Source organism: Syngnathus floridae, chromosome 11 (genome assembly GCF_059516105.1).
Source record: "Syngnathus floridae isolate MCC-2025c chromosome 11, RoL_Sflo_1.0, whole genome shotgun sequence".
In the NCBI taxonomy this organism is placed as follows: Eukaryota; Metazoa; Chordata; class Actinopteri; order Syngnathiformes; family Syngnathidae; genus Syngnathus; species Syngnathus floridae.
In genome coordinates, this window is record NC_142423.1 from 13538504 (window position 1) to 13549547 (window position 11044).

General features: G+C 49.9%; 1 protein-coding gene across 1 annotated transcript; it reads left to right on the plus strand.

Moving 5' to 3' along the window:
• Nucleotides 1-18: 18 nt before the first annotated feature.
• il17rd (interleukin 17 receptor D) lies at nucleotides 19-10825 on the plus strand. The gene is made up of 16 exons (XM_088388981.1): nucleotides 19-209; nucleotides 4418-4478; nucleotides 5659-5781; nucleotides 7112-7230; nucleotides 7337-7457; nucleotides 7518-7562; nucleotides 7642-7796; nucleotides 7862-7930; nucleotides 7995-8049; nucleotides 8121-8231; nucleotides 8293-8474; nucleotides 8540-8655; nucleotides 8782-9057; nucleotides 9135-9644; nucleotides 9710-9963; nucleotides 10036-10825. The coding sequence occupies exons 1-16, from the start codon at nucleotides 90-92 to the stop codon at nucleotides 10149-10151; spliced, it is 2433 nt and encodes an 810-aa protein (XP_088245107.1). The 5' UTR covers nucleotides 19-89; the 3' UTR covers nucleotides 10152-10825.
• Nucleotides 10826-11044: the final 219 nt, after the last annotated feature.

The window sequence follows — 11044 nt, forward strand, 5'->3', positions numbered from 1 at the left end:
CAACGCGCATGCGCATGGATACCTGCACGCGTATCGGCGTTGTGAGTGCGCCGCTGGGGCTGCAGAAGTTGTTCAGACTTCGGAGAGGAATGGCGGCTCCTCACGCCCTCTTCGTCTGTCTCCCTGCTTTTCTCCTCATATGGAATGTTTTATGTGAGGCTACGCTTTCGGGTAGCAGGAGGAACAACCAGGAACGATGCGGCTTCAAGGTAAAAATGAAAAAGAATCCGAATAAAAATCCACATTTGGGAGTTTTTGTTATTGTTGATGGTTTAACTTGTCAACCAGCGAGACGTGCTCACGTTCAGGTGTCACCGTATTTTTTAAAAACTTGTCTTTGCCACACACTTTGTGCGGAATACTCCTATTGAATGTACAAAGTTGAATTACATTTAACTTTTTTTTTCAGCATTCTTTTGCCGTAGCGCGTGTCAATTTACCTGTCGGAGATTTTTGCTTCCTTGCCGAACTGAGCTCGAAAACGTGGCGTTTTAAAGACGTGTGGATGTGATTATAATTTCTTAAATGGTCAGTTAGCATCGTTTCTGGCCCTTAATTCGGTTTAAGTGTAGTTGTTGTAAGTCTGTCAAATTAATTAAAAAGTTGAAGAATGACAATTACGTCACTTTCAAACCTAACTCGATGTAAGAGTTGTCGCTGTGTGAACATATATATCGTTTTAACATTTGCGTAATGTGTAAACTTTGATTTCTGGAGATCGTGATTGTTGCAGAATGTGACGGTATGTTGTGTCTCATCATGTCCAAGTCACTAGTCCATGTTGTAAATTTGGGGGTGGGCAACATGAAAAGGTTGAGCCCACCGATACTTTTGTGGCTTTGGTTGATTGCAGGTAGTAAAAAAAAAAAAAAAAAAAAAGTTGACTTCCTGCAATTTGATGGCTTTAACCGGCTCTCACAGTGGACCCCTACAACATGTGCTGCTTGCAGCTGCGCTGGCAAAAAAAAAAAAACGTTTGGCAAGCACACACTTCCAAAACTTAACAGATATTTTGTTGTTGTTCTCTTTTTCCTCTTTTTGTTGTTGTTTTTTATAAGGAAAAAAAATCCACATCTGATCAGACTTTTATTATTTCATCTCCCCTCCAAGTTTTCATTGCTCCAGGGATGTGCGTGCACGTAGGTGAGGTCATCATCCATTCGTGTGTGTGTGTGTGTGTAAGTGTGTGTTTGGGCTTGTTATCTGTATTTCCCCTTTTACCCTTTGAAGTGTTGTCTACAGGAAGCCTCACACTGTTTACCCTCGGAAACATTCCTTCCTGCAACAACCCCCTTTGCACCAGCCGACACACACACACACACACACACACACACACACACACACACACACGAAAGACTGCTCATTGTGGGGGTTTGAAGCATTGCTATTTAACAGGTGTGAAGTTGTCGGAGGTGTGTGTGTGGGGGGGTTAAATAAGAGTGTGAGGTTTGGGATAACGACCTACAAAAAACATGAATGGTATTTGCATGCCAGGCCTGTAGGTGGCAATGTGTGGGCCGAGCTGCCTTTTGGAAGACAAATTTGGTTTGGTTCAATAAACAACATGGAAGCCTTTTTTTTCCCTAACTGTTTTCCAGTAAACTCCAACTGGAAATGCAAAAACAAACAAACACGCTTGGCCTGGTTTTTGAAGAATTGTCCATTCTCCATCATTTCCCCATGTTTTGCTCCCGGTCTCTGCGGATCAGAGCTGCCCCACCTTGGCTTAGATCTCGGCTTAGATATCCCGCCTCCCGGATCGTATTCCCTGCTTTCACCTGTGCCCTTGCTAAAACATCCCTTTGTGTTCGGCAAAGCCGGATGATCTTCGCCTTCTCTTTTTCATCCCTCGTCTGCATGTGTGTGCGCGTGCATCTGCAGGAGGACGGACGCCCAGGGAAAATCAGTCCACTTCCTCCTGGCCCAAATCCCAACTTTCCAGGCAGGTTCCTCATCGTCCAGGCTCTCAGCACCGCGGGGGCTTGTGTGTTTTTGGTATCAGAGAACCTTGACGTCTTTCCCGTGTGAAATTTGCCTCCAAATGTCTCTTTGGACCCTGCCGTCCAGATGTTGGCAGAAGATAATGAGGCGTTAAAAAAACAAAATCTCGGATCAGTTCGGGAACTTAGCGATACCACCGCGACAGTTTCTCTTATTGGCGGACTGGTTCCAGTTTGTCGCAAGAACAAAAGAACCCAAAGAGAAACAATACCACTTTATTTGTTGCGAATCATTTTGTGCACCCTCAGCTGCGGTTGGTGAGCTCCAGTTAGTTTGAGAGGAACGAATTGGTGCCAGTTTGTTTTCATTTGTTACTTAAATGGATGATTTGGTTCAACGCCGTTTCCTCTTTTGCACGGGAGGTCTGGAATGGATTTGTTCCTCGTTCAGGGGGGAGAAAGCAGGCCCCAGCTCAGCAGGGGTCGGCTGCTGGGGGGTTATTGAGGAGCACTCATGCAGGAGGTGCGAGCTGCAGGTTTTGTTCCTGTTGCTGGGAAAGCTCTGCTTGGCTGAACACACACACATATCTTCAGGTTGCATTGTTGTACTACGCTTTTGTGTTGACTAATTCCTCCTGCACAGCTGCTGATCATAGATTTACTATGAGATTTTTTCTTTCTTTTTTTTTTTTTTGAAACTATGCACACACACACACACACAAGGACACGTGGGGGAAAAGACTTGCCGACCTCATGACAACTCCAGATGTGTCTGGAAAATAAATGCAGGAAGAACGAAGGTCTTGCATTCCAGGGCAGATTTCCGTTTTTTTCCTTCTCAGAATGCAAAGTGCACCTGGACGACCTTCATCGTCCTCCGGCGGCAACACCAAGCCGGCCGCTTTGGTTTGCGACTCCAAAAGAAATCCGAGAAAAAAAGCAAATTAGACAAGAGGTATTGCAAAACAAATCTTTTCGGACCAAGTATTGAAAGCGCACATCTGGAAGCGAGTCCAACGGCAAAACAGACCCGGACGGACGCAATTGAAGTGGTTCTCTCCAACCTGATTCCTCCGTCTCCTCTTTCCTTCCCTGCAGGCCCACTGATGATTGCCTTTCCCGTCCCCGCCATCTTTCTTGCATGGCCCTCCAGTCTCGGCCTTCTGCCCTCGTGGCATCGCTGTGATTAATCGCTGTGTCTTCCACAAGCTCAGGCTGCAATTAGTTGGGTGATTAGCTCAGGAAGTCATTTTTGGGGTGGGGTGGGGTGGGGGGGGGTCGGTTCCGCTTAGCTTTAGTCGCCTTTAGCCTCAGGCATCACCTCTCATCAAAATGTTTTTTTCCCAGATGTGAGGGATCAGCGATTTTGGTTCGAAGCAACCATTTTGGGCACATTCCCGGCAGGACGCGTATGATGACAAAGTTTTGGGGAATTGCCGCAAATGACGAGACACCAAAGAAGTTACTCAATTGTATCATTTCAAAGTTACACAAGTTTCGCCGAGGGAGCTGAAATTGGATTTATCGTATGAGGATGCACAAAATAGGCCTGTTTTACTTTCACTCGCTACTTTGATCGCTGGCAGGGCTGCGAGCGCCTGTTGATGAATCCTGGTGGCGAGTTTTGTTTTTTTGCTCTTTGATTACAATTTGAGAAACACCTGGAAAAAAAAGCAATACCACCGGTCGATCTGAAAAAGGCGTTTGAGGGTGTCGGCGGTGCTCGAGGTGAAAGCGGTGCTTACAAAACACTCGGGCCGCAGTTTCAAGAAGCCCCTCCAGTCATTTCCACTTCCTGCCTTTTTACGACTTCACCTTTCTTCTGCTACATGAGCGAAAAAAAATCTGTGTCCCGTAAATCACAAGATGGACAAGTACTACTTTTGGATGCGCGTGTGCGTGCGTGCGTGGTGATGCCTTTGTGTTTGTGTGTCACGTCCTTGTCAGCGAGTCTTTGTGTGGATGTTTGATTTTTTTTTCTCGTCTTTCTATGCTTGTGTGTCACAACCCTCATCGTGCTGCCTTTTATTGCGAGAAGGTTTTATTGTGTGTGTGGCGAGCGCATCAAAGTCTCGTTTGATGGTTAATTTCTGCCGTGTGTGTGTTTGGTTTGAGGGCAATGAGGGTGTGCGCAAGTTCATAACGACAAACACATGCACGCACACGCCAACTCTGCACACACACGTGCACAGCGGGACATCCGTCTAAGTGCTTTCGGGTGTTAACGTGTGCTTGTTGTGTACGTGTTAGTGTGGTCTGACACCTCGAACAAGCCGGCTGGCGTGTGCGCACGCGCGTCAGGTCAAAGTTGTAAAAGTGCTTCAAAGGTGGCGTGGCGAGCGGCTCCCGAGAAGCCGCCTCTAATTTACGCAAGTGTAGCTACGCCAGATTGCACGCTACGTCAAATATAATTAGAATCGGATTTTGTTTTTGCTATCGTTTGCGAGGACTAATAATCGCTATTTTCTCGTATGCAGATGCCGATGCAGTCCGGGGCCGATGGGGGTCGTCGGCTGGCGGTCACGCTCCGAAGCGACAGTGAGTTTGACTTTTACGTTATGTTGAAAATAACCCCAAAAAAAAAAAAGCCCTCTTAGATGTTTGCAGGCAAACCACAGGTGTATTCAACGTCTAGTGTTAAAAAGTCCAATCATCAGAGCTCAGCATCAACGTTTTCTCTTCACGATGCTCCCAAACACGCACACACATGCGCGCACTTCCTCTTCTTTTGTCCGACGGAGTCAAGTTCCTGAGCCGTGTCCGATTCACGGCCAGCCGGCCTTTTGTCCGTGATCGTGAGCGAGACGGACACCACTTTTTCATCCACGTTGCTTTAAATTTGCTTCCAGTTTGTCTTGGGAGAGGTCATGCTTGTATGATGTCGGGCAGGTCAGGGTTCAGAGGTCAGCTAGCTATGAACTAAGGAATCCAACATGAAAGTTTGAGGGGACGTTTAATCGGTAGCGCTGATTTTACATGACAATAAGGTTTTGTGGGCGCCTACTGGCGTGTGCGCGCGTAGACATACTTGACTGCCTCTTCTTCCCCTCGGATGAAGAATGCATCGGCGGTGATGTCATGGAGGGAGATAAAATGCACTTGGACCCCCCCTCAGATGGTTCCAGATGAGCGGCTGTGATGTCATCATGAAAAAACAAAAAACTTTGAGCAGACCTGTGCCACTTGAGTGCAAGGCGAACCTCTCTGGTCATTGCGATTCGCTCGTCACCCTGCTAATTAGCTTAGCATCTGTTTGACCTCCTTCAGCCCTGAACGTGACCCCACCACCCCACCCCACCTCCTCCAACATCTTCTTCCAAGCGGATCAGTGACTCGTGTCGCATCCGCCGACCTGAAAGAGTTCCTCCATGGTTCCCGAGCGGCAGGACGACCCCCCCCCCCCCCCCACCTCTGTCAAAGAGGAGCAGTGAGTCGTGTCTGAGCTCCCGCTCGCCTTCCTCTCCGCTCCTCCAACGGTTTCTTGTACCAAACAAAGACTGAGTTTGTCACGATGAAGTTTTGAATCCTGGGGTAGGGTTTCAAGTCGGGGTTTCAAGCAAATGCTTGTGTTTCAAGCTAGGGTTGGGCATTTCCATGAGCTTGTGAAACGACTCCAGTTTGGAATAGCTTGTTGTCAAGTGAACGATGGACGCATGTCGAATGCTGCCGTTTGTTAGCTTGCGCCACTAACGCTTGTGTTTGCTCGTGTCTTTTCCAGACTGCTCGTCCAACTCCCCGCTGGGCAAACACGTCATTCACGAGGTGGCCAACGTCTCCTTCACGCATCTGGCGTGCGACCACCAAGCTGGAGTCGTGGTCCACTGGTCCGCCAGTCCGCTAGGTGCGCTAGCTACCTCTCGCTCTACATTTGGGAAACCGACAAAATAACCAATTTGAAGGGAAAATCAAAGGAGAACTTTGGAATAAAGCAAAAAGGAACTGAACTCCTTTTTCCCCGGAGGAGGACAGATCATGTGTAAGGCTGCGAACGTACGTGGCTTTGATCGTAATTCGCTACCTGCGTGCGAGCGCCAAGGAATGTGTGTGCGCACCGCACGCGTGGGTCGGTGTGTGTGTAACTCGAAACTGCTGGCTGTGACAATGCAGCCAGTTGTTTTCCCCCACAAAGAGACCCAAAAATCCCACCGAGGAATTTGCCGGCCCGGCGGTGGCTGAACAACGGGACGACTCTCTGTCTTCCTGCTCACTCAGCGTCAAACTTTTACAGGTAGTTCAAAAGAGATTGGGATCTTTGCCGAAGGGGCGAGTAGGACTGTGCCCCAAGAAGTCGAATCATTTCTATATTACACATTTGAGCTTATTTTGATGGCTTTCTGCAAAAAAAATGAACGTGCAATTCTAAAAACTCTAATCTGAGTACCAAACAACCTACTGCCATTTGTTGGAATCCTCCCAGGCTGCAAGAAGTCGAGCAAGATTTGTATTTTTAGAATTTGGAATTCTGCCAGCAAGAAGTGATTTGCATAATCTGTCGGTATTCCGACAAGCAGCGGCAGTGTCGGACAAATATGCTCTACTTTACAAAAGTAACCCGATTCCTCAGATTTATTTCCATTTTGCTGTAATTCATGAATGTAAGGCATTACTCGGAAGGAAGGAAGGAAGGTAGGTAGGTTGGAATAGATGCCCAGGAATCTGCCCGGAGACGGAAAACCCTGTTCTGCTGTCTGGCTAATGAGAACAACATGTCCCGTGCATGGAAAGCTCTCATTACAAGAGTCAAAGCGGCTTTGAGGGGGATGAAAGAGAGTGGGGGCGCAGGTGGAGGGAGGGGGGGGCAGGCTGGGCGTGGATGACAAGAAAGAGCTGGGGGGGCGCAATTTGATGGGAAGGGGAGGAGCTACGTATGTCAAAGAAGCCAGGATCCCGCGGCAATGCGATGGCGCCACGCTCGTTCTTTGGCACGGGACGCCTCCAAACCGTCAAATTGTCCAAACCTCTCCCAATTCTGCAACGTTGCCATTTCGAAGTAGCAGCTTCCCTAAAATCAAAAGTGACAAAACAATCACACGTGGACAAATCATCTAACAGTCCTCAAGGCATGTTTGCTTTCTCCTCTGCAAAGAGAGATGCCAGTTGGTGCAGCTCGGGGAAAGCTGTCTCTCAAAATGTCCAGTGGAAGGGACCAAAAATCGGACTTGTTTGTGCAGGAATCGAACACATCAAAGGCTTCCGGGTGTATCTGGAGGACAAGAACCCCGACGGAAAACGATGCCAACATCTCGTCCTCAAAGACCCGCGGCAGCTCAACTTCTCCTACAAGAACACGGTGAGACCAACATGGGCTTTTTTTTTTTTTTTGGTAGCTTCTTGAGGTTCCAATGGCTTGATGCAAATATGAGTGAATTCCTTCTTTGTCCACCATGATGGCGCAGAAGCTGAGCAGTCAGCCTTTTAGTGGCTTGAGCTTCGACACGGACTACTTGGTGCGCGTGGTGCCGTTTCCCACGCTGATGAACGACACCTTCTTCCCGCCGTCGTTCCTCAGGACAAACTGTAAGTGCGCTCGCTTTCGTTTCCAACGCACTTAGCCCATCCACTTTTTCTCCTTTGTAGCCTGTGAAGTCCTGCTGGGCTCGGAAAACCCCGTCTGCAAGCCATGTGAGTTTCTCGCCGTTGTCTTCACGAGAAGTGAGGCTTGCTCCCGCAAAACTCCAACAACGTTGCTCCTCTGTCGCAGTCTGGAAGCCGAAGACGCTGAGCGTGTCCCAGCTGGGCTCCGAGTTGCACGTCAGCTTCGAGCAGGCCCCGCCCTCCTTCGCCTTCCACCTCTACTACGTCTACTACAAACTGCGCCAGGACGATGGAGCCTTCCGACTGCACCGCTGCCAACCCGTACGACGCGCCCCGTCCAGACCCGCCGCCGTTTTGCCGTCACGCTAAGTCAATGTGTTGAACAGGACGCCGGGCGGCCGCAAAGCACGTGCATCCTGAGGGACGTCGTCACTCCAGGGACCTACACCATCGAGGTACTCAAACGCCGCAACCGGCGCGCTCCTTCACTTCCGTAACGGCAATTTTGTTGTGCGTCAGCTCCGGGACGAAAGCAACACCACCAGGCGCCAGACGCAGTTTTACGTCAGCCAAGGTAAGGCAGACCTTTTTTGCTATGGGTGGGGCGGCCACTTTGCGCTCGACCAAACTTTTGTCCCGCTGCAGTGCACTGGCCGTGGGCGGGGCCTATCCGTGCCATGGCCATCACCGTGCCGCTGGTCATCATGTCGGCCTTCGCCACACTCTTCACCGTCATGTGCCGCAAGAAGCAGCAAGGTGAGAGCAAAATGTTCACGAGATGGAAACCATGACGGCTGGACACGCGGCTCCTCCTTAGAAAATATCTACAGCCAGCTGGACGAGGAGAGCGAGTCATCCAATCAGAGCGCGGCGTCCAGCGCCGACAGGCCGTGGCCCCGCCCCAAAGTCTTCATCTGCTACTCGGACCGCGACGGAGCCAAGCACGCCGCAGTGGTACAAAGTTTCGCCTACTTCCTGCAGGATTTCTGCGGCTGCGAGGTGAGCGAACCAGGCCTGGCGGGTTGGCGCGTTTGGTCTCACCTGTCCATCATGTGGGGACTCAGGTGGTGCTGGACTTGTGGGAACATCTGGAGATGTGCAGGGAAGGTCGGATGTCGTGGCTCAGTCGGCAGCTGGACGAAGCAAACTTCATCATCACCGTCTGCTCCAGAGGCCTGCGGTGCGTTGAGGCCCCCCCCCCCCTTTTTTTTTTCTTTCTTTCAATGATAGGAGAAATCGACATGCTACTTCCGTTAGCATATACTGTCCTCGTCTGGAATCATTCGCTCCGCCTCCGTCCCCACAGCTACTTCGTGGAGCGGAAGAGCCGGCGAGGAAAGACGCCGGTGGGTCGCCGCGGCAACAGCGGCGTCTGCGACATGGATTGTCCGGCGGGGAGGTCCGGCAGCGGCGGCGACCTGTTTGTGGCGGGCGTGGCGATGATCGGCGAGAAGTTGCGGCAGGCCAAGCAGCAGGAGAGCGAGGAGCACGGCCACGTCGGCGAGCTCCTCCGCTACATGGCCGTCTACTTCGACTACTCCACCGAGAACGACGTTCCCACCGTCCTCGGTCTGGCTCCCAGGTAGGCAGTTCTCATGAGTAGGTTTTGTTTTTCGTAACAGTGGAGTGACTTGGTGTTGTTCCATTTTGTGTGTTGAGGTTTAAGCTGATGGATCAGCTGCCTCAGCTGTTCGCCCGCCTGCACTCGGGCCACTCGGGCCTGGCCGAGCGCGACTCGCAGCCGCTCAACATCTCACGCAGGAACTACTTCCGCAGCAAGTCGGGCCGCTCGCTCTACGTGGCCATCTGCAACATGCACCAGCACATCAGCCAAAACCCGGACTGGTTCCACAAGCTTCACGTTTCCTGCTCGCCACCGCTTCCCAGCACACCCGCCGTGTCTGTCCGGGACGACGAGATGCCCTCCTCGTCCACCCGCCCGGACGGCGGCCTGGTTCTGAACCAGGTGCTGGCGAAGACGCCTGAGGGCAGCGAGGAAAGGTCCAAGAAGAACGCTCTCTTTCTCGCCCCTGCCTCACCCTCAGACGCCGTCAGCTTCAACCTCAGTCTGGGCCCCGGCCTGAGTGCCGTTCCTGTTCCTGCTTCCTTTCCCAGTCCTGCTCCAGCCCTCTCGCAAGGATCACCTTCCGGGCTGGAACACACTTCCAGGTAAATGCATGCGCAGGCAAGATTTTGGGTCACCTTTCTTAAATCCCGCTGCGTCTTTCATTTAGAACGTCCTCCGTAATCTTCCCGGAGGAAGCATCGCCTTCGCCGTGCGTCCTGGACTACGAGGCTCCTCCTGCTGAAACGTCGGGTGACCCCACCCCCTCTGAGCTGCCGCCGCCACCACCACCCCGCGACTCGGGCATCTACGAGTCGTCTGTGCCGTCCTCGGAACTGTCCATCCCCATGATGGACGGCCTGTCTCACGAGCAGGCCGACTCGTCGTCCCTGGCGGAGAGCGAGTCGTCCTCATCCGGCTTGGGTGAGCACCCCGATGAGACGTCGCCGCCGCTTAAGTTGTCACACCCTCCTGACTTTTGGTTTGATGGCGTAGGAGACGAGGAGCCGCCGGCAGTCACGTCTCTGGGCTGCGGCACCCCCACAGTTTGTAAAGTGGAACTGCACCACTTGGAGCGAAGTGCATTACAGGAACCTGTGGCCTCACTGTAACGTTGAAACTCATTCTCCAATGGATGTTCTGGGATGCCGGTAACCATGGTGATCAGGTGTGAAGGACGACGCCTCAGGAACTTTTGCTAACCACTGCATTTTTTTCCCCACTTTTGAAGTTTTGTAGTGCCTGCGGACTGGTGGGAATTTTCCTGCTTCCTGAAAATGTTCCTTTCCAGGAGAAACATCCAGAGTGGATATTTGGCGCACAGGCACTTTTTCTGCCCTCGAAAAGTTATTTTTGGAGGAATATTGACTCGACAGTGGTTCCCAATGTTGGTGGAAAATATATTTTTATTCACATTTGAAGATGCCTTGTCCTATTGCTATTGGAATGAAATTGGGCACAAAAGTGAAAAAGGGAAGACGGCATTTCCCACTTGTATATAGATTTTTTATTTTCATTTTGCCAGAGGTATGTGTTCTAATTTTATTTTTTTCTAGATTTGTTTTCATGCATTATATGGCCAAGTACTGTTTTATAGTACGTACCTTAAATGTAGGAAATAAAAAAAGGCATCTCATACCACTTACCACAGCTATTAGTTTAAAATTGCATTTTTTTTTCAACTAATTTCATTTTGAGAAAATTAAGTCGAAATAGGAGTAGTTTTAATTTAAAATTTAGAAAGAATGAAATTATTTTTGTTCCAATAAAGCATTTCTTACTGAAATTTAAAAGTGCCTATTTCCTTCTTTTTGTACAGTATTTATTTTTAAAGAAAGGTATTTAATTTTTCAAAACCTTTTTGGCATTTAATTGCCACGAAATATTTACATCCTTTTCTTGAATGCTTATTTTGTTTTGTTTCATAAAATAATTCCAGTTGTTGCATTAAAAACAACAAAACAATGTGCAAATATTTACATGTCAAAATTCCATTTGGTAGGAA